The sequence below is a fragment of the Canis lupus genome, chromosome 16, assembly GCF_003254725.2.
Source record: "Canis lupus dingo isolate Sandy chromosome 16, ASM325472v2, whole genome shotgun sequence".
In the NCBI taxonomy this organism is placed as follows: domain Eukaryota; kingdom Metazoa; phylum Chordata; class Mammalia; order Carnivora; family Canidae; genus Canis; species Canis lupus.
In genome coordinates this window covers 27353849-27377633 of record NC_064258.1, presented here as the reverse complement: position 1 = coordinate 27377633, position 23785 = coordinate 27353849, and the positions used below count along the sequence as shown (strand labels likewise).

Here is a 23785-nt window from a genome sequence, read left to right as displayed (position 1 = left end):
TAGTGTCCTTTGTCTCTTGTTACAGTCTTTGTTTTAAAATCTATTTTGTCTGCTATAATTATTGCTGCCCTCGCTTTCTTTTCACTTCCATTTGCATGATAAATGTTTTCCCATCCCTTCACTTTGAATTTGCATGTGTCTTTACATGTGAAATGAGTGTCTTATAGGCAGTATATACATCTTGCCTTTTAATCCATTCTGTTACCCTGTGCCTTTTGATTGGAGTTCATTTACATTCAAAGTAATTATTGATAGTTATGTACTTGATGCCATTTTGTGTCTTGTTTTCTAGATTTTTTTGTAATTCTTCTCTGTTCTGTTCTTCTCTTGCTCTCTTGTTTGATGGCTGTCTTTAGTGAAATGCTTGGATTTCTATTTTTTGCATATCTATTATAAATATTTGATGTGTTGTTGTTATCATTAGGTTCATGATATAACATCCTATATTTATTGGAGTTCTGTATTAAGTTGATAGTTGCTTGAGTTTGAACACATGAAAGCACAGAATTTTTTATTCCTTCCCCTCACATTTTAGATATATGATGTATAATTTACATCTTTTTATGTTATGAATCTTTTTTTAATTTTGAGTCTTTTGACTGGTTTTACTGCTTTTGTGTTTTAATCTTCTCATTGGTTTTAGAAGTGATCGATCTACTACTTTTATTATGTTTATATGTACCTGTGAAATTTTTTTCTTTCCTACTTTTCCTACTCTTGCTTTTGTTTTTGCTTTTTGTTTTTGTTAAGATTGTATTTATTTATTCATGATAGATACACAGAGAGAAAGAGAGAGGCAGAGACATAAGCAGAGGGAGAAGCAGGCTCCATGCAGGAAGCCCAATTCAGGACTCGATCCCAGGGACTCTGGGCTCACCAAAGGCAGTTGTTTAACCACTGAGCCACCTGTGCATCTCCTTACTCTTGCTTTCGGTCTTTTCCTTTCCAGGCAAAGTATTTTCTTTACCATTTCTTTTAAGGCTGATTTAGTCATGATGGATTCCTTTAACATTTGTTCATCTGGGAAACTCTTGGTCTCTCCTTCTGTGTGATATCCTTGATGGATAGACTATTCTTGGCTGCAGATTTTCTTCCTTTTAACACTTTGAATATATCATGCCAGTCTCTTTCAGCCTGCAGTTTCTGGTGATAAGTCAGTTGATAGCCTTATGAGATTTCCCTTGTTATGTAACTGTTTTCTTATTTGTGTTACATGTGTCCTAATGTTGTGATTGAGACGTGTTTGCCTTTGGTCCAATTGTCTGTAATGGCTCTCTTTGCCTTTTGTGGGCAATGTTTGGTCCCTGTGTTATTAAGGGGCCAGTCTAGGTCCTCCTTGGACTTGAATTGAGTCAGACCAGATGTTTGTCAGAACTGCAGTCTCCGTGCCCTGCAGGGTGCTGTCCCTGTGTTGTCCCCAGAGAAATTTTCTTTGATGGGCAGGGCCTGCAGTCAGACGAGATGTTTACCCCCAGTCTGTTTGTTGGAGTTGCAGGGATCCCAAACTACCAGGCTCTCTCTCTGCTGCCCCTTTTGGGGTTTTTGTGGGTTGGCATGGCTGACAGTCACAGATCCTGGAAGGCTTATCTTTTTCTGTGTTTTGGTATTTGTATCATTTTGGTTGTAATATATTTTAAATAAGTTTTCTTTTTAGCGATGCTCTAATTCTTGATTTTTATATATTCTCTTTGGCTGGATAAAATACTCAGGTTCAGTAACTTAGTGATATTACAACTTACTATTATCCATGTTTTAACTTGAGGATAGTAATGGTAGAGTCAAAAACAATACCAAATTTTGTTCAAGAATCTTCTTTTTTTTTATTTTATTTATTTTTATTTTTATTTATTTATTTTTTTAAGAATCTTCTATTTAAAAATACAGGAAGCAGGTGATACATTTTAAGAAAACAGTTAAATATCTTTTGTGCCTGATAGGATAAGCTTTGCTGATACATAGGATACCTTATTATCCCAAAGATGCTACATAAAGGGACATTATAGCATAGCACGTGGTCTCTAATTACAGAAGAACTTAAAATTCAATTATATATAGATTTCTAATCCTTTATAAATCCTTAGGTTAGGCTTATTTTTGTGGAAATAGTAAGAATGGATTATATAATAAATACATATATATACATATGTAATAAATACGTGTTATAATTTTTGATATACTGTTGCAAATTTTAAATCACATGTATTCTGAGACATTTTCATCAAGACATTTTAGAGATTGGAGGAATTTATTGATGTAAAATTGTTTTGCTGCTATTACATTGATCTTCATCTCAGTTGTTCTGGATTCTCTAGGAACAGATATCCTATATTATTACAACAGATGAGAAGCCGTACACTATACACCTTAAGCAAAGGTAATTTTTTTATTCATTTAGTTTTGTATTTAATTTTATTGATATGTTTTTACTTATAATAAAAATGGAGTGTTAAAAATAATTAATTTAGTTGTTAGTAAACATTTTAGTTGTTTCAGAAAAACAGATGCTTTCCTGTGAATTACTTAAATTTTTGGTTCTAATGCCTCAAGTGGTCTTTTGTGAATAGAGGGGTTAGGAATAGAAAAAAATAAGAAGATTATAAGATTTTGTTGTTGAAAAAACTAGAAGGACCTATATAATCAGGGCAGAATGTTGGAATAAGAAGTTTTAAGTCTGTAAGTATATCAGGGTTTGATCAGGAAGACAGGCCTGGACTAAGGAATTTAATATGGAATGAGATTATACACTTGTGTGAGCTGGTGTATAGTTTATGGAAAATAGTGCTAGCGTGTGCTGTCCTTCAGGGAATTGAGAACATAATTGAAATAACTTTCTGTAGGGTTTAATTCTATCATGGAAACCGAGAAGCCATGAAAATTTTCTCTCATGTAGAGAAAAGATGGCTTAGAATTAATTTTTGACTTTCAATAGGATAGTTTCAGTTAAATTTTGGTTATAGAAATATACTGTATGGTATTAGGGAGAGGTGGATTGTGAGAAACTTAAGGTAGTAAGTTGTAAATATTTTCAAAAATGTTTGGCAGAAAAAGAAGAAACAGGTACAGATGACTGCTTAAGAAAGAAGAAACAAAGTTTATTGGCTGAGTGGAAGTTTCTTAGAGAGATATATATAAACAAAGTGATTCATTGTGTAAACTGCCAAAGTATAGCATTGAGTAAAAGAAGAATTAACCTACTCTTTTAGACAGAAGGGAAGAAGAATATGGTAAATGACAACTCAAAGATCTTTTCAAGTATATAAGTGGGAAAGTGAGAGAACTCACATTACATTTGAACTGGTGGTAAAAATTATAGGAACTGGAATTTAGTAGATGGTTGTAGAGCATGTGTGCAATTTTTTGAGAAATTACTTGCATAATGATTATGATAGCATAATGATAATTAGGAAATTATTTACAACTTTGAGGTATATACTGAGGTGGCAGGAAAAAATGAGCTAACATTGAATATAGTGGTAGAGATTTGGTGTGGCAGTGAAGGAGAAGGGAAACAGATCTGAGTCGGGAAAAATATAGGCTCAGTTTAAAAAATGTTAAATATGAAGTGCTTGTGGGATATCTCAAGAGAAATGTCCAGTTGATAGATTCAATTTAGAATATGAGTGTGCCACCTATTTATATAGGTATAAATGAAGCACCAGAAATGAACAAGATAAATCTGTAGAGGTAGGAGTGAATATCAGAGGTGAGAAGCAAAAACAACCCAGAATTGAATGCCATGGGAGCACGTAAAGGAAGAAGCAAGGACTCAGACCAGTAGGACTCATAAAAGTATACAGAAAGATATTAGGGAATCCAGGTGGAAATGGTGTCATTGAAATGAAGAGTAGATGATTTAAAGAAGGGAAGCGGGGTCAACAGTTACATATGTGTCAGAGTAGTTTTACTTGATTTCAAACTCTTGTGGATTTGACAATATGAAATCACTTTTAGTGGAGGATTCTCAACTAGCTAGTCCTGGGTGATCTAATTATGCTACATTGGATTGAGGAGTGACCATGAGTTGAGGAAACATACCTGGAGTAGGATAATAAGTAAAGGCAATGATACCAGAGAAGGTTAAAACTTGGACTTGTAGTTTCAGTATCTACATTCAGATTAATATGACTTTTACACAATACCCTTCTACTTCATTATAAAGGAAATATATATGCATGCTAGTGAAACTTTGAAAGAATGAGAAAATGGTAAACTTTCATAATCCTACATCTAGTTCATATCTTTGTAAATTTTAAAATGCCGGGAAGCCCAGGTGGCTCAGCGGTTTAGCACCGCCATCAGCCCAGGATGTGATCCTAGGGACCCGGGATCCAGTCCCACATCAGTCTCCCTGCATGGAGCCTGCTTCTCCCTCTGCCTGTGTCTCTGCCTCTCTCTTTCTCTCTCTCTCTGTGTTGTGTCTCTCATGAATAAATAAATAAAATCTTAAAAAAAAATTCATTACATAAAAAAATTTTTTTAAATGCCTTTTTTCTCATCTTGTAGTCTTTTCTTATTTTAAAGGAGTTAATTAAAATAAAAAATAAAGGAGTTCATTAAAATAGGAAAATTATTTTGAGTATGTATTGCTTTGAATATAAATTATTATATGTCAAAAGAAAATACTCCTTTTGTTGGATTTGCAGACTTATTATAAAGGCCCAGATAGTAAATATTTCAGGCTTTGAGGACCATATTATCACTATTAAAATAACTCAATTCTGCTACTGTAGCTTGAAAACAGCCATGGGCCATACATAAATTAATGGATGTAACTGTGTTCCAATAAAACTTTATTTACAAAGACAGAATAGGTCAGATTTGGCTTGAAGGTGTTAGTTTGCTGAGCACTGCTTTGTATGTTTCAAAAAGAATAACTTTAAAAAAAAGAATAACTTAATATTCTTTCTTTTTTATATTCAGGTTTTTTTTAGCACATAATTTTATGGTTTATTTATATAATCAAGGGTCTGTGAATTCTCATCCTTCAGATATTCAGGTAAGATTTAAGTTCTATATTTTACAAATTTTTTAAACCTTTTTTACATTGAATAAATGTTTTCCTAATACAGAACACTGTATTCATAGGGGATAAATTTAAGTATTCATTTATTGTCTCATTTCCTTCATTATTAGCCTTTTCTGAAGTCTTGGCAAATTAAAGACAAACTAGATGGACTAAACGCTTCCTCTCTGCATAGAACATAGACACCATTTAATTAATTAATTAGTTTATTTATATTTTGTTGAATAAATGAATAAAATTAAAGACTAATAAAAGCAAACATAAATATTGCTGGATACAAAATCATACATTTTAAACCTTTTTTTTAACCCCCATTCCATCCATCAATAAATCTTATTGACCTTACCCTTTAAATTATATATAGCCAGATTCACCTTCTTCTTTGTCTCAATCCACTGATAGCACTCTTTTCCAAGTAAATGCTTAGATTATTGCTATAACTTACTGACTAATCTCCTTGTTTCTATACCTTGCCCATCCCCTCAGTTGATTTTCAACATGACAAACAGATCAATCCTCTCAAAGCCTAGGCACATTATGTCATTTCTGTGCTCGGAATCCTCCATGGTGATTGACTTGTTCACAAAGTGAAAATCAAAGTCATTTCAATATCCAGCAGCCTATATACAAACTAGTCCTCTTTATCTGACTGACCTCACTTCTTATACTGTCTACTTTGCTCATTCTGGTCCAGCTACATTGGTCTTCTTGCTGTTCTTCAACAGACCAGACATGTTCTCCCTTCAAGATGTTGCACTTTCTATTTTTTCTGATCTAGATGCTTGCTCTTTTCCAAGATTCCCTTTCCTTAAGGTCTTTGCTTAAAATTACCGTATTAGTCCCTGACTATTTAACTTCTTCTAACTTCTTAAATTTCACTCTTAACCCTTAGTGTGCTCTTTGTTTTGTTTTTCTCTATGGTGGTTATCAATATACGATGTGCCATCTATTTATTTTCTGTTTCCCCATTCTCAATATAATCTTCACGAGGTCAGGGATTTTATTTTAGTCTATTTTATTCACTGATGTATCTCCAGTGCCTAGAAAAATGCCTGGCACATAGTTAGCATGACAAAAATTTGTTGAAAGATTGAATTTGAATACCAAGTTGCTTCACTTTTATTGGATAGGACTATAAATTTCCTTGCTCTTTCTTCCTCCCCGTAGTTGCAGTATAAAGCAGTGTGTTAATAAGAAATCTTATATTGATTACCACCAAAATTTATAGCACTACTGAATTTTGGAAATTACATAATCTTCCTCCTCTCCTTTTTTCCTTCCTGTGATGATGTTTGCTATATCTCTAGCTTAATTCTACTGTGGTCAGAGACCAAACTTTGTATGATTCAAGTTCTTTAAAATTTCTTGTCTTGCTTCATGGCCCAGAACATGGTTTCATTTTTGTAAATGTTCCATGTTTTTTAAAAAGAAAGTGCATTCTAAGGTTTTTATTCTACCTATATTAAGTTGCTAATATGCTCTTCAAATCTGTAGATTCTGAATGCATGATTTATCAGTTACAGAAATGTATCTTCTATTATGATTATGCATTTCTCTATTTTTATTATCCTTTCAATTTGAGCTCTTATGTTTTGAAACTATGTAGTAAGTGAATTCAAATTTGGAATATCATATCTTCCTGATCAGTTGAAACTCTTTTCATTATAAAATGTCTCTATCATTAGTAATTCTTCTTATTTTAAAGTCTTCATTTCCTGTATTAGGATAGCTTCAGAATCATTTTAAGTTTGTGTTGATATGGTGTTTCATTTTCTAGTTCTTTAATTTTCCTGCACCCTTAATTTTTAGGTGTTTCTTTTTAGAAGAATATTAGATTTTTAAAGTAATCCAGATTAATAACCTTTATCTTTTAATCGATGACATAAATTTATGTATTAGAAAACCATTTAACCTAAAATATGGGATAATACTTTGGAAGCAGGATATAAAATGATAATCCCAAATATTAATCAGAAAAGTAGCTAATATAGTGAATGTGACAAATATAGGGAAACTTTTCATGAATGTCACTTTATTCATACTGATATATAAACTGTGTAGCCTGTGAAAACATTCAGAAAGTTCTAGCAAGTATAAAAATAAGAAATCATTAGGCAGTTCTGTCAATCTTAAATAACCACTTCCTTTTTTTCTTTCCTAGGCTCAGTGCTACTACCAGGGACATATTGAAGGCTATCCGAATTCTGTTGTCACGCTCAGCACATGCTCTGGATTAAGGTTATTTATCTTCTGTCAGTGATACATGAACGTTGTAGTTAATGATATTTGGTGGCAGTGAATTTGTTATATTTATATTCAGTTTGGAGCTTCAAGAGGATTCCCATGTGGAGATAAGGCAGTGGTATCCTCCTCTGAACACTTTCTTTGCTGACCAGAGACGTTTCTAACCTTGAAGGTTTAGATTTCCTAGTCTCCTCATTCTGCTGTATCTTATTCTTTCTTAGCTACAGAAATGAATTTAAATGACTACAGCAAGTTGGAGGAGCTGTTTAGGATAGCTTATTTTTTCAGCAAATGGATATTTTTTGTACATACCATGTGTCACCTACTGGCCTAGCATTTGGAGATATAAAGAGAAATAAAGATAAACAAGGCAGGCAGACTTTTTTTTTTTTTTTTTTTTCAAGGAAAATCACTTTCAGGAGAGGAGGCAAATTCTGTATAAACAGATAATTACTAATATAGTACACATTTTTCTAGTAATATCACACTCTTAATGCTTGTTAACAATGGTAGGGTTTCCTTCTTAGTACCTAGAATTGTCTAGTCTGTTAGGAAATTCTTCATCCTCATTTTCGTAGTAGAGGATCCTTATTTTAACAAATAAGTGTTCCTTGGTGCTTGTTATGTGGAACTCCGAAATTTGGTTTTGGGAAGTAGCCCATTGAATTGTAACCTGTATTCAGAGAAGAATAGTTATAAAAGTTATTTACTCTTTAAAAGCCTTGCTTTTTATTTCTTATTCAGACTCTGTACATAAAGAATTAATAATACATGCCTTTTCATAATTACTGCTAAACTTTATTTTTATAAATAAAATTTTACTTGTTACATATACTTTTGTTATTATAAGCAATGTGAGCATTTCTCAAAAGCAGTAACATCCAGAGAGAAATTCATTAAGATTTCTAGTTGCTATTGGTTTCATTAAGTCACTGACTTAGAGGGCAGGGAACTCCTTGATCACCATAATGTTGTATACTTATACACGTGGCAATGGATTACATAATTTCTGCTGCATTTAAAACTATATAGAGAAACAAATGGAAAGTTAATTTTGTGGATTGCAGAAGATCTTTTGTTTCTTCAAAATTATCTCCAAAATGTAAAGAGTTTGGGTCAAAATATTGAGCTCGAAAATGTCCTTTATCCTCTTCTTCCTTCTCCCTCTTTTGGATTCTGTCAGAGTTTTATAATACAGAATTGATTAAAAGCACTTATATTTTTATCCTTAATCTTACAGAGGAATACTGCAATTTGAAAATGTTTCTTATGGAATCGAGCCTTTGGAATCTGCAGTTGAATATCAACATCTTCTTTATAAATTAAGGAATGAAAACACTGAAGATAAGCAAGGCATAGAAGAACAAAACAAAGTGGACTATAACATTTTTGTAAGTGAAAAGGTGAGTTTGTGTGTTTTATTACCAATTTTAGGGCAATTATTGCCCTTACTTAATTTATGCATAACAGATTTATATTAACTGTATAAAACTGTGTAACTAGCAAATAGCCTTTCCTTCAGAACATCCTCATCTTTTCTTAATGTTACAATTTCCTTTGAACTGTACATTGCCTTCTCCTCCTTGCATCATTTGATCATCTACTTTTTTATGACACATTTTTATTAAAATTCTCATTTTGTTATGTACTTCTAACTTTTTAAAAATAGTGTACATTCAATGTAAATTGAATTGAATTGAAGAAACTAAATTCCTACTTTGTGTCTATACTGGAAGTTATTTACAGGCACTATTTTTTTCAACTGTAGTCAAATTTTATTCTTTTTTGTATTTAAATAAAGCTCAGCATATCTTCTTTTGATTCAGGGGGAGTTTTTAAAAAAAATTAGTTACTGGGATACAATTTAGTGATTCATCAGTTGCATATAACACCCAGTGCTCACTATATCAAGTGCCCTCCTTAATGCCCATCACCCACTTACCCCCCTCCTCTCCAGTAACCCTCAGTTTGTTTCCTAGAGTTCAGTATATCTTAAAGTTTGCCTCCCTCTCTGTTTTCATCTTATTTTATTTTTCCTTCCCTTCCCCTATGTTCATCTGTTTTGTTTCTTAAATTCTGCTATGAGTGAAATCATATGGTATTTATCTCTGACTGACTTATTTCACTTAGCATAATACCCTGTAGTTCCATCCATGTCATCGCAAATGTCGAGATTTCATTCTTTTCAATGGCTGAGTAATATTCCATCTTCTTTATCCATTCATCTGTCGATGGACATCTGGGCTCTTTCCATATTTTGTCTATTGTGGACACAGTTGCTATAAACATTGCAGTGTATGTGTCCCTTTGATTCACTGTTTGTATCCATTGGATGCATTTTTTGGGTCATAGGGTAGCTCTATTTTTAACTTTCTGAGGAACCTCCATGCTATTTTCCAGAGTGGCTGCACGAGTTTGCATTTCCACCAATAGTATAAGAGGGTTCCCCATTCCCCACATCCTCGCCAACATCTGTTGTTTCCTGAGTTCATTTTAGCCATTCTGACAGATGTGAGGTGGTATCTCATGGATTTGATTGGTATTTCCCTGATGCCAAGTGATGTTGAGCATTGTTTCATGTGTCTGTTGGCCATTTGTATGTCTTTGGAGAAATGTCTGTTCATGTCTTTTGCCCATTTCTTGATTATTTGTTTTTTGAGTGTTGAGTATGATAAGTTCTTCCAGGTTTTGGATACTAGCCCTTTATCTGATTAGACATTTGCAAATATCTCCTTCCATTCTGTAGGTTGCCTTTTAGCTTTATTAACCATTTCCTTTGTTGTGGAAAACCTTTTTTTTTTCTCTCTCTAAATTTTTTTTAAATTTATTTTTTATTGGTGTTCAATTTACTAACATACAGAATAACCCCCAGTGCCCATCACCCATTCACTCCCACCGCCCGCCCTCCTCCCCTTCTACCACCCCTAGTTCGTTTCCCAGAGTTAGCAGTCTTTACGTTCTGTCTCCCTTTCTGATATTTCCCACACATTTCTTCTCCCTTCCCTTATATTCCCTTTCACTATTATTTATATTCCCCAAATGAATGAGAACATATAATGTTTGTCCTTCTCCAACTGACTTACTTCACTCAGCATAATACCCTCCAGTTCCATCCACGTTGAAGCAAATGGTGGGTATTTGTCTTTTCTAATGGCTGAGTAATATTCCATTGTATACATAAACCACATCTTCTTTATCCATTCATCTTTCGTTGGACACCGAGGCTCCTTCCACAGTTTGGCTATCGTGGCCATTGCTGCTAGAAACATCGGGGTGCAGGTGTCCCGGCATTTCATTGCATTTGTATCTTTGGGGTAAATCCCCAACAGTGCAATTGCTGGGTCGTAGGGCAGGTCTATTTTTAACTGTTTGAGGAACCTCCACACAGTCTTCCAGAGTGGCTGCACCAGTTCACATTCCCACCAACAGTGTAAGAGGGTTCCCTTTTCTCTGCATCCTCTCCAACATTTGTTGTTTCCTGCCTTGTTAATTTGCCCCATTCTCACTGGTGTGAGGTGGTATCTCATTGTGGTTTTGATTTGTATTTCCCTGATGGCAAGTGATGCAGAGCATTTTCTCATGTGCATGTTGGCCACGTCTATGTCTTCCTCTGTGAGATTTCTGTTCATGTCTTTTGCCCATTTCATGATTGGATTGTTTGTTTCTTTGCTGTTGAGTTTAATAAGTTCTTTATAGATCTTGGAAACTAGCCCTTTATCTGATATGTCATTTGCAAATATCTTCTCCCATTCTGTAGGTTGTCTTTGAGTTTTGTTGACTGTATCCTTTGCTGTGCAAAAGCTTCTTATCTTGATGAAGTCCCAATAGTTCATTTTTGCTTTTGTTTCTTTTGCCTTCGTGGATGTATCTTGCAAGAAGTTACTATGGCCGAGTTCAAAAAGGGTGTTGCCTGTGTTCTTCTCTAGGATTTTGATGGAATCTTGTCTCACATTTAGATCTTTCATCCATTTTGAGTTTATCTTTGTGTATGGTGAAAGAGAGTGGTCTAGTTTCATTCTTCTGCATGTGGATGTCCAATTTTCCCAGCACCATTTATTGAAGAGACTGTCTTTCTTCCAATGGATAGTCTTTCCTCCTTTATCGAATATTAGTTGACCATAAAGTTCAGGGTCCACTTCTGGATTCTCTATTCTGTTCCACTGATCTATGTGTCTGTTTTTGTGCCAGTACCACACTGTCTTGATGACCACAGCTTTGTAGTACAGCCTGAAATCTGGCATTGTGATGCCCCCAGATATGGTTTTCTTTTTTAAAATTCCCCTGGCTATTCGGGGTCTTTTCTGATTCCACACAAATCTTAAAATAATTTGTTCTAACTCTCTGAAGAAAGTCCATGGTATTTTGATATGGATTGCATTAAACGTGTATATTGCCCTGGGTAACATTGACATTTTCACAATATTAATTCTGTCAATCCATGAGCATGGAATATTTTTCCATCTCTTTGTGTCTTCCTCAATTTCTTTCAGAAGTGTTCTATAGTTTTGAGGGTATAGATCCTTTACATCTTTTTTTAAAATTTTTTTTAATTTTTATTTATTTATTTATGATAGTCACAGAGAGAGAGAGAGGCAGAGACATAGGCAGAGGGAGAAGCAGGCTCCATGCACCAGGAGCCTGATGTGGGATTCGATCCCGGGTCTCCAGGATCGCTCCCTGGGCCAAAGGCAGGCGCCAAACCACTGCGCCACCCAGGGATCCCTGATCCTTTACATCTTTGATTAGGTTTATTCCTAGGTATCTTATGCTTTTGGGTGCAATTGTAAATGGGATTGACTCCTTAATTTCTCTTTCTTCAGTCTCATTGTTAGTGTATAGAAATGCCACTGATTTCTGGGCATTGATTTTGTATCCTGCCACGCTACCGAATTGCTGTATGAGTTCTAGCAATCTTGGGGTGGAAACTTTTGGGTTTTCTATGTAGAGTATCATGTCATCGGCGAAGAGGGAGAGTTTGACTTCTTCTTTGCCAATTTGAATGCCTTTAATGTCTTTTTGTTGTCTGATTGCTGAGGCTAGGACTTCCAGTACTATGTTGAACAGCAGTGGTGAGAGTGGACATCCCTGTCTTGTTCCTGATCTTAGTGGAAAGGCTCCCAGTGCTTCCCCATTGAGAATGATATTTGCTGTGGGCTTTCCATAGATGGCTTTTAAGATGTCGAGGAATGTTCCCTCTATCCCTACACTCTGAAGAGTTTTGATCAGGAATGGATGCTGTATTTTGTCAAATGCTTTTTCTGCATCTAATGAGAGGATCATATGGTTCTTGGTTTTTCTCTTGCTGATATGATGAATCACATTGATTGTCTTACGGGTGTTGAACCAGCCTTGTGTCCCAGGGATAAATCCTACTTGGTCATGGTGAATAATTTTCTTAATGTACTGTTGGATCCTATTGGCCAATATCTTGTTGAGAATTTTTGCATCCGTGTTCATCAGGGATATTGGTCTGTAATTCTCCTTTTTGGTGGGGTCTTTGTCTGGTTTTGGAATTAAGGTGATGCTGGCCTCATAGAACGAATTTGGAAGTACTCCATCTCTTTCTATCTTTCCAAACAGCTTTAGGAGAATAGGTATGGTTTCTTCTTTAAACGTTTGATAAAATTCCCCTGGGAAGCCATCTGGCCCTGGACTCTTGTGTCTTGGGAGGTTTTTGATGACTGCTTCAATTTCCTCCCTGGTTATTGGCCTGTTCAGGTTTTCTATTTCTTCCTGTTCCAGTTTTGGTAGTTTGTGGCTTTCCAGGAATGCGTCCATTTCTCCTAGATTACCTAATTTATTGGCGTATAGCTGTTCATAATATGTTTTTAAAATCGTTTGTATTTCCTTGGTGTTGGTAGTGATCTCTCCTTTCTCATTCATGATTTTATTAATTTGAGTCTTCTCTCTCTTCTTTTTAATAAGGCTGGCTAATGGTTTATCTATCTTATTAATTCTTTCAAAGAACCAACTCCTGGTTCTGTTGATCTGTTCCACAGTTCTTCTGGTCTCGATTTCGTTGAGTTCTGCTCGAATCTTTATTAACTCCCTTCTTCTCTTGGGTGTAGGATCTATTTGCTGTTTTTTCTCTAGCTCCTTTAGGTGTAAGGTTAGCTTTTGTATTTGAGTTCTTTCCAGTTTTTGAATGGATGCTTGTATTGCGATGTATTTCCCCCTTAGGACTGCTTTTGCTGCATCCCAAAGATTTTGGATGGTTGTATCTTCATTCTCATTAGTTTCCATGAATCTTTTTAATTCTTCCTTAATTTCCTGGTTGACTCTTTCATCTTTTAGCAGGCTGGTCCTTAACCTCCACGTGTTTGAGGTCCTTCCAAACTTCTTGTTGTGATTTAGTTCTAATTTCAAGGCATTATGGTCTGAGAATATGCAGGGGACGATCCCAATCTTTTGGTATCGGTTCAGACCCGATTTGTGACCCAATATGTGGTCTATTCTGGAGAAAGTTCCATGTGCACTTGAGAAGAATGTGTATTCAGTTGCATTTGGATGTAAAGTTCTGTAGATATCTGTGAAATCCATCTGGTCAGTGTATCATTTAAAGCTCTCGTTTCTTTGGAGATGTTGTGCTTAGAAGACCTATCGAGTATAGAAAGAGCTAGATTGAAGTCACCAAGTATAAGTGTATTATTATCTAAGTATTTCTTCACTTTGGTTAATAATTGATTTATATATTTGGCAGCTCCCACATTCGGGGCATACATATTGAGGATTGTTAAGTCCTCTTGTTGAATAGATCCTTTAAGTATGATATAGTGTCCCTCTTCATCTCTCACTACAGTCTTTGTGGTAAATTTTAGTTTATCTGATATAAGGATGGCTACCCCTGCTTTCTTTTGAGGACCATTCGAATGGTAAATGGTTCTCCAACCTTTTATTTTCAGGCTGTAGGTGTCCCTCTGTCTAAAATGAGTCTCTTGTAGACAGCAAATAGATGGGTCCTGCTTTTTTATCCAGTCTGAAACCCTGCGCCTTTTGATGGGGTCATTAAGCCCGTTCACATTCAGAGTTACTATTGAGAGATATGAATTTAGTGTCATCATGATAACTATTCAGTCCTTGTTTTTGTGGACTGTTCCACTGAACTTCTTCTTAAAGGGGAATTTTAAGAGTCCCCCTTAAAATTTCTTGCAGAGCTGGTTTGGAGGTCACATATTCTTTTAGTTGCTGCCTGTCTTGGAAGCTCTTTATCTCTCCTTACATTTTGAATGAGAGCCTTGCTGGATAAAGTATTCTTGGTTGCATGTTCTTCTCATTTAGGACCCTGAATATATCCTGCCAGCCCTTTCTGGCCTGCCAGGTCTCTGTGGAGAGGCCTGCTGTTACCCTAATACTCCTCCCCATAAAAGTCAGGGATTTCTTGTCTCTTGCTGCCTTAAGGATCTTCTCTTTATCTTTGGAATTTGCAAGCTTCACTATTAAATGTCGAGGTGTTGAACGGTTTTTATTGATTTTAGGGGGGGATCTCTCTATTTCCTGGATCTGAATGCCTGTTTCCCTTCCCAGATTAGGAAAGTTTTCAGCTAGAATTTGTTCAAATACATATTCTGGCCCTCTGGCCCTTTCGGCACCCTCGGGAACACCAATTAAACGTAGGTTTTTCTTCCTCAGGCTGTCGTTTATTTCCCTTAATCTATCTTCATGGTCTTTTAATTGTTTGCCTCTTTTTTCCTCAGTTTCCCTCTTTGCTATCAACTTGTCTTCTATGTCACTCACTCGTTCTTCCACCTCGTTAACCCTCGTCGTTAGGACTTCTAGTTTGGATTGCATCTCATTCAATTGATTTTTAATTTCTGCCTGATTAGCTCTAAATTCTGCAGTCATGAAGTCTCTTGAGTCCTTTATGCTTTTTTCTAGAGCCACCAGTAGCTGTATAATAGTGCTTCTGAATTGGCTTTCTGACATTGAATTGTAATCCAGATTTTGTAACTCTGTGGGAGAGAGGACTGTTTCTGATTCTTTCTTTTGAGGTGAGGTTTTCCTTCTAGTCATTTTGCTCAGTGCAGAGTGGCCAAAAGCAAATTGTATTGGGAAAAGGAGAAAAAGAGAGGAGAGAAAGAAGGAAAGAAAAGAGCAAGAGAAAAAAAAGGGGAAGAAAGAAAAAAACAAAAAAAAGAAGAAAAAGAGAAAAAGAAAGAAAGGAGAAAAAAGGGGGGTGGGGGAAGGAAACAAATCAAAAAGCAAAAAAAAAAGAACCACGGGGGAGTATCTTCTGATTCTGTGTACTTTAAGTCCCTTGGCTTCCCCTGGAAGTTGTCAGTCAGTCTAGCTGGTCTTCTGGGGGAGGGTCCTGCTGTGCTGATTTTCAGTTGTTAGCAGTTGGGGGAGCTGCTGTGCCCCCGCCTGGTGCAGGGCTCTGTGGGGGTTGTTTACCCGGTGAGGCCCCAGGAGCAACAGCCCTAGTGGCGGGGCCAGCTCTGGAGCCCTGGAGTCAGCCCCCGCAGGAACTCCAGAGCTCTCCGTCTGCAGGGCCTGGAGGCTCCGGGGCGGGGCCGCTGATCTGCTCAGCTGGGGCAGGAGCGTCCTTGCTGTCCTGGGCCCTCCCGGCCTCTGCCTGTCCCGGGGGGAGGCCAGATCCTGGGCTGTGTCCCGGCGCCCTGTGCTCCGGAGCCTGCGCTGTTGGATTCGCGCTCCAGGGCCGCGCAACCCCCTCCGCGGAGCCGCCGCCCGAGCCTCTCCGAGCTGCTCCTGGAACCGTGCAGCCCCCTCCGCACGGAGCCTCTTCCTCTGCCCGAGCCCCTCCGAGCTGCTTCCGGGGCCGCGCAGCCCCCTCCGCGGAGCCGCCGCCCGAGCCCCGCGGAGCCGCCGCCCGAGCCCCTACGAGCTGCTCCGGGTCCCGCCGGGTCCCGCCGTGCGCGCTGCAGCCCTTAGGGAGCTCGGCGCACTCTCCTGGGCGCGCAGTTGCTCTGTTACTGTCCCGGGGAGCCCGAGGGCATCCCCTACCTTCTGGGTCCTGCTCCAACTCCCCGCGGGCCCCTTTCCGCCGGGGAAGGTCGGTGCAGCTCCTGCTTCTCCGGGACGGGGCTCTCCTGTCCTGGGGACACTCGCCCCGGCCTCAGCCCGGCTCCTCGCGGGGCCCCTCCCCCTTGGATGCCTTTGTTTCTTTATTTCTTTTTTCCCGTCTTCCTACCTTGATAGAAGCGCGAACTCTTCTCACTGTAGCATTCCAGGTGTTCTCTCTTTAATTCTCAGGCCGAATTCATAGATTTTCAGGATAATTTGAAGGTTTTCTAGGTAATTTGGTGGAGACAGGTGATTTGGAGACCCTACTCTTCCGCCATCTTCTGAATTCAGTTTTCGCAAAACCTTTTTATCCTGATGAAGTTCCAATAGTTTCTTTGCTTTTGTTTCCCTTGCCTTCATAGATGTATTTTGCAAGAAGTTGCTGTGGCCGAGGTCAAAGAGGTTTCTGCCTGTGTTCTCCTCTAGGATTTTGATGGATTTCTGTCTCACATTTAGGTCTTTCATCTATTTTGAATTTATTTTTATGCAGAGTATAAGAAAGTGGTTTAGTTTTATTTTTCTGTATGTGGCTGTCCAGTTTTCCAGCACCATTTGTTGAAGAGACTGTCTCTTTTCTTTTCTGCTGGATATTCTTTCCTGGTTCTTTGAAGTTGAATTGACCATAGAGTTCAGGTTAAATTTCTGCTTCTCTCTTCTGTTCCTTTGATTTTTCTGTCTATATTTATGCCAACACTGTACTGTATTGATGAATACAGCTTTGTAATACAGCTTGAAGTCTCGAATTTTAATGCTTCCAGCTTTAGTTTTCTTTTTCAACTCCTTTGGCTATTTGGAGTCTTTTGTGGTTTTATTTCCATTCTGATGTTTATTGTTTAAGTCCTACTAACTTTTGGCTTCATTTGTCTTTTTTTCCTGATTTCTTTAGGCATAAAGTTAAATTGTGTATTTGAGATTTTTCTTGTTTCTTGAGGCAGGCCTGTGTATCTATAATCTTTCTTTGTAGAACTGTTTTTATGCATTCCATAGATTTTAGAACATTATATTTTCATTTTCTTTTGTCTCCAAGTATTTTCATTTTCTCCTTGATTTCTTTACTGACCCATTGTTTGTTCAGTAACATGTTTAGCCTCTATGTTTGTGGATTTTTTTCCAGTTTTTCCTTATGAATGTCTTCTAGTTTCATACTGTTGTGTGTGGAAAAGATGCATGATGTGAATCCAGTGTTGAATTTTTTGAAACTTGTTTTTGTGGCCTAACATGTGATATATCTTGGAGAATGTTCCACATGCACTTGAAAAGAATATGTATTCTGTTCTTTTGGGATGCAATGTGCTATATATATTTATGAAGTCCATCTGATCTAATATGTTTAAGGTTAATGTTTCCCTATTGATTTTCTGTCTGGATGATCTAATCATTGATGTTGATCTAACCATTGATGTAAGTGGGGTGTTAAGTTTCCAAACTATTATTGTAATACTGTCAATTTCTCCTTTTTAAAAACTTATTTATTTATTAGTTAATTAATTTATTGTGTGAATGGAGGGAGGGGCAGAGGGAGAGAAAATCCCAGACTCCACACTGAGTGTGGAGCCTGATGTGGGACTTGATCTCATGATCCTGAGATCATGACCTAAGAGGAAATGAAGAGTTAAATGCTTAACCAGTGGAGCCACCCAGGCACCCCATGAATTTTTCCTTTTATGTCTGTTAATGTTTGCTTTATGTACTTAGGTGCTCCTGTGTCAGGTACATAGATATTTATGATTGTTATTGATTGATCCCTTTTTTCATTATGTAGTGCTTTTTTTGTCTTTTGTTTGCAGTCTATGTTTTAAAGTCTGTTTTGTCAAATATAAGTATTACTACCCTAGCTTTTTAAAAAAATTTTTTCTTTTATATGGAATATCTTTTTCCATTGTTTCACTTTCCATCTGTATCTATCCTTAGGCCTCAGGTGAGTGTTTTATGGGCAGTTTATATGGTCTTTTTTTAAAAAAACATTTTATTTATTTATTCATGACAGAGAGAGAGAAAGAGAGACAGGTAGAGGGAGAAACAGGCTCTGTGCAGGGAGGCCGATGTGGGACTTAATCCTTGGTCTCTAGGATCACACCCTGGGCTGAAGTGCTGCTAAACCACTGGGCCACCAGAGCTGCCCAGGTCTTATTTTTTTTAATCCATTCCCTTACCCTATGTCTTTTGATTGAAGCATTTAGTCCACTTACATATAAGGTTATTATTGGTAGATAGTTACTTACTGCCACTTTGTTAATTGCTTTCTGATTGATTTTTTAGTTCCTCTTTGTTTCTTCTTCTCTTGCTCTCCTGCCTTTGTGATTTGATGACTTTTTTGTGTTATGCATAGATTCTTTTGTCTTTATTTTATTGTGTATCTATTATAGATTTTTGGTGTGTGATTACCATGAGATTCATATATAACATATGTATATAGCCAGCTTTCTAAAGTTAATGATCTCTTTATTTTGAATACATTAAGCACTACATTTTTATTTCCACTCCATGTTCTATGTATTTGATTTCATATTTTCATCTCTTATTTTTGCTTAGCTAAGTATTGTAGATATAGTTGATTTTTTTTGCTTTTGTCTTTTCTTTTTTTTTTTTTAATTTTATTTTTTATTTATTTATTTATTTTTAATGTGATTTTTTTTTTTATTGGTGTTCAATTTACTAACATACAGAATAACACCCAGTGCCCGTCACCCATTCACTCCCACCCCCCGCCCTCCTCCCCTTCTGCCACCCCTAGTTCGTTTCCCAGAGTTAGCAGTCTTTACGTTCTGTCTCCCTTTCTGATATTTCCCACACATTTCTTCCCCCTTCCCTTCTTTTCCCTTTCACTATTATTTATATTCCCCAAATGAATGAGAACATATAATGTTTGTCCTTCTCCGACTGACTTACTTCACTCAGCATAATACCCTCCAGTTCCATCCACGTTGAAGCAAATGGTGGGTATTTGTCATTTCTAATAGCTGAGTAATATTCCATTGTATACATAAACCACATCTTCTTTATCCATTCATCTTTCGTTGGACACCGAGGCTCCTTCCACAGTTTGGCTATCGTGGCCATTGCTGCTAGAAACATCGGGGTGCAGGTGTCCCGGCGTTTCATTGCATTTGTATCTTTGGGGTAAATCCCCAACAGTGCAATTGCTGGGTCGTAGGGCAGGTCTATTTTTAACTGTTTGAGGAACCTCCACACAGTTTTCCAGAGTGGCTGCACCAGTTCACATTCCCACCAACAGTGTAAGAGGGTTCCCTTTTCTCCGCATCCTCTCCAACATTTGTTGTTTTCTGCCTTGTTAATTTTCCCCATTCTCACTGGTGTGAGGTGGTATCTCATTGTAGTTTTGATTTGTATTTCCCTGATGGCAAGTGATGCAGAGCATTTTCTCATATGCATGTTGGCCATGTCTATGTCTTCCTCTGTGAGATTTCTGTTCATGTCTTTTGCCCATTTCATGATTGGATTGTTTGTTTCTTTGGTGTTGAGTTTAATAAGTTCTTTATAGATCTTGGAAACTAGCCCTTTATCTGATATGTCATTTGCAAATATCTTCTCCCATTCTGTAGGTTGTCTTTGAGTTTTGTTGACTGTATCCTTTGCTGTGCAAAAGCTTCTTATCTTGATGAAGTCCCAATAGTTCATTTTTGCTTTTGTTTCTTTTGCCTTCGTGGATGTATCTTGCAAGAAGTTACTATGGCCGAGTTCAAAAAGGGTGTTGCCTGTGTTCTTCTCTAGGATTTTGATGGAATCTTGTCTCACATTTAGATCTTTCATCCATTTTGAGTTTATCTTTGTGTATGGTGAAAGAGAGTGGTCTAGTTTCATTCTTCTGCATGTGGATGTCCAATTTTCCCAGCACCATTTATTGAAGAGACTGTCTTTCTTCCAATGGATAGTCTTTCCTCCTTTATCGAATATTAGTTGCCCATAAAGTTCAGGGTCCACTTCTGGATTCTCTATTCTGTTCCACTGATCTATGTGTCTGTTTTTGTGCCAGTACCACACTGTCTTGATGACCACAGCTTTGTAATACAACCTGAAATCTGGCATTGTGATGCCCCCAGATATGGTTTTCTTTTTTAAAATTCCCCTGGCTATTCGGGGTCTTTTCTGATTCCACACAAATCTTAAAATAATTTGTTCTAACTCTCTGAAGAAAGTCCATGGTATTTTGATATGGATTGCATTAAACGTGTATATTGCCCTGGGTAACATTGACATTTTCACAATATTAATTCTGCCAATCCATGAGCATGGAATATTTTTCCATCTCTTTGTGTCTTCCTCAATTTCTTTCAGAAGTGTTCTATAGTTTTGAGGGTATAGATCCTTTACATCTTTGGTTAGGTTTATTCCTAGGTATCTTATGCTTTTGGGTGCAATTGTAAATGGGATTGACTCCTTAATTTCTCTTTCTTCAGTCTCATTGTTAGTGTATAGAAATGCCACTGACTTCTGGGCATTGATTTTGTATCCTGCCACGCTACCGAATTGCTGTATGAGTTCTAGCAATCTTGGGGTGGAGACTTTTGGGTTTTCTATGTAGAGTATCATGTCATCGGCGAAGAGGGAGAGTTTGACTTCTTCTTTGCCAATTTGAATGCCTTTAATGTCTTTTTGTTGTCTGATTGCTGAGGCTAGGACTTCCAGTACTATGTTGAATAGCAGTGGTGAGAGTGGACATCCCTGTCTTGTTCCTGATCTTAGGGGAAAGGCTCCCAGTGCTTCCCCATTGAGAATGATATTTGCTGTGGGCTTTTCATAGATGGCTTTTAAGATGTCGAGGAATGTTCCCTCTATCCCTACACTCTGAAGAGTTTTGATCAGGAATGGATGCTGTATTTTGTCAAATGCTTTCTCTGCATCTAATGAGAGGATCATATGGTTCTTGGTTTTTCTCTTGCTGATATGATGAATCACATTGATTGTTTTACGGGTGTTGAACCAGCCTTGTGTCCCAGGGATAAATCCTACTTGGTCATGGTGAATAATTTTCTTAATGTACTGTTGGATCCTATTGGCCAGTATCTTGTTGAGAATTTTTGCATCCATGTTCATCAGGGATATTGGTCTGTAATTCTCCTTTTTGGCGGGGTCTTTGTCTGGCTTTGGAATTAAGGTGATGCTGGCTTCATAGAACGAATTTGGAAGTACTCCATCTCTTTCTATCTTTCCAAACAGCTTTAGGAGAATAGGTATGATTTCTTCTTTAAACGTTTGATAAAATTCTCCTGGGAAGCCATCTGGCCCTGGACTCTTGTGTCTTGGGAGGTTTTTGATGACTGCTTCAATTTCCTCCCTGGTTATTGGCCTGTTCAGGTTTTCTATTTCTTCCTGTTCCAGTTTTGGTAGTTTGTGGCTTTCCAGGAATGCATCCATTTCTTCTAGATTGCCTAATTTATTGGCGTATAGCTGTTCATAATATGTTTTTAAAATCGTTTGTATTTCCTTGGTGTTGGTAGTGATCTCTCCTTTCTCATTCATGATTTTATTAATTTGAGTCTTCTCTCTCTTCTTTTTAATAAGGCTGGCTAATGGTTTATCTATCTTATTAATTCTTTCAAAGAACCAACTCCTGGTTCTGTTGATCTGTTCCACAGTTCTTCTGGTCTCGATTTCGTTGAGTTCTGCTCGAATCTTTATTAACTCCCTTCTTCTCTTGGGTGTAGGATCTATTTGCTGTTTTTTCTCTAGCTCCTTTATGTGTAAGGTTAGCTTTTGTATTTGAGTTCTTTCCAGTTTTTGAATGGATGCTTGTATTGCGATGTATTTCCCCCTTAGGACTGCTTTTGCTGCATCCCAAAGATTTTGAACGGTTGTATCTTCATTCTCATTAGTTTCCATGAATCTTTTTAATTCTTCCTTAATTTCTTGGTTGACCCTTTTATCTTTTAGCAGGATGGTCCTTAACCTCCATGTGTTTGAGGTCCTTCCAAACTTCTTGTTGTGATTTAGTTCTAATTTCAAGGCATTATGGTCCGAGAATATGCAGGGGACAATCCCAATCTTTTGGTATCGGTTCAGACCCGATTTGTGACCCAATATGTGGTCTATTCTGGAGAAAGTTCCATGTGCGCTTGAGAAGAATGTGTATTCAGTTGAATTTGGATGTAAAGTTCTGTAGATATCTGTGAAATCCATCTGGTCCAGTGTATCATTTAAAGCTCTCGTTTCTTTGGAGATGTTTTGCTTAGAAGACCTATCGAGTATAGAAAGAGCTAGATTGAAGTCACCAAGTATAAGTGTATTATTATCTAAGTATTTCTTCACTTTGGTTAATAATTGATTTATATATTTGGCAGCTCCCACATTCGGAGCATATATATTGAGGATTGTTAAGTCCTCTTGTTGAATAGATCCTTTAAGTATGATATAGTGTCCCTCTTCATCTCTCACTACAGTCTTTGGGGTAAATTTTAGTTTATCTGATATAAGGATGGCTACCCCTGCTTTCTTTTGAGGACCATTCGAATGGTAAATGGTTCTCCAACCTTTTATTTTCAGGCTGTAGGTGTCCTTCTGTCTAAAATGAGTCTCTTGTAGACAGCAAATAGATGGGTCCTGCTTTTTTATCCAGTCTGAAACCCTGCGCCTTTTGATGGGGTCATTAAGCCCGTTCACATTCAGAGTTACTATTGAGAGATATGAGTTTAGTGTCATCATGATATCTATTCAGTCTTTGTATTTGTGGACTGTTCCACTGAACTTCTTCTTAAAGGGGAATTTTAAGAGGCCCCCTTAAAATTTCTTGCAGAGCTGGTTTGGTGGTCACATATTCTTTTAGTTGCTGCCTGTCTTGGAAGCTCTTTATCTCTCCTTCCATTTTGAATGAGAGCCTTGCTGGATAAAGTATTCTTGGTTGCATGTTCTTCTCATTTAGGACCCTGAATATATCCTGCCAGCCCTTTCTGGCCTGCCAGGTCTCTGTGGAGAGGTCTGCTGTTACCCTAATACTCCTCCCCATAAAAGTCAGGGATTTCTTGTCTCTTGCTGCTTTAAGGATCTTCTCTTTATCTTTGGAATTTGCAAGCTTCACTATTAAATGTCGAGGTGTTGAATGGTTTTTATTGATTTTAGGGGGGTATCTCTCTATTTCCTGGATCTGAATGCCTGTTTCCCTTCCCAGATTAGGAAAGTTTTCAGCTAGAATTTGTTCAAATACATATTCTGGCCCTCTGGCCCTTTCGGCGCCCTCGGGAACCCCAATTAAACGTAGGTTTTTCTTTCTCAGGCTGTCGTTTATTTCCCTTAATCTATCTTCATGGTCTTTTAATTGTTTGTCTCTTTTTTCCTCAGTTTTCCTCTTTGCTATCAACTTGTCTTCTAGGTCACTCACTCGTTCTTCCACCTCGTTAACCCTCGTCGTTAGGACTTCTAGTTTGGATTGCATCTCATTCAATTGATTTTTAATTTCTGTCTGATTAGCTCTAAATTCTGCAGTCATGAAGTCTCTTGAGTCCTTTATACTTTTTTCTAGAGCCACCAGTAGCTGTATAATAG

At 37.4% G+C, this 23785-nt stretch overlaps 1 protein-coding gene across 13 annotated transcripts in view; it reads left to right on the top strand.

Annotated features, from left to right (window-relative positions):
- The window catches only part of ADAM32 (ADAM metallopeptidase domain 32), a 182315-nt gene that overhangs the window by 14991 nt on the left and 143539 nt on the right, over positions 1-23785 (top strand). For all 13 annotated transcript variants that reach the window (XR_007402624.1, XR_003130885.3, XR_007402626.1 and 10 more), the window contains 4 exons: positions 2313-2374; positions 4921-4996; positions 7185-7261; positions 8508-8670. Coding sequence is in view for 9 of the 13 variants with exons in the window: in XM_025434901.3 (XP_025290686.1) it covers positions 2313-2374; positions 4921-4996; positions 7185-7261; positions 8508-8670 (378 nt within the window). In the remaining 4 variants the exon portion in view is untranslated. The remainder of the gene's footprint in view (positions 1-2312; positions 2375-4920; positions 4997-7184; positions 7262-8507; positions 8671-23785) is intronic.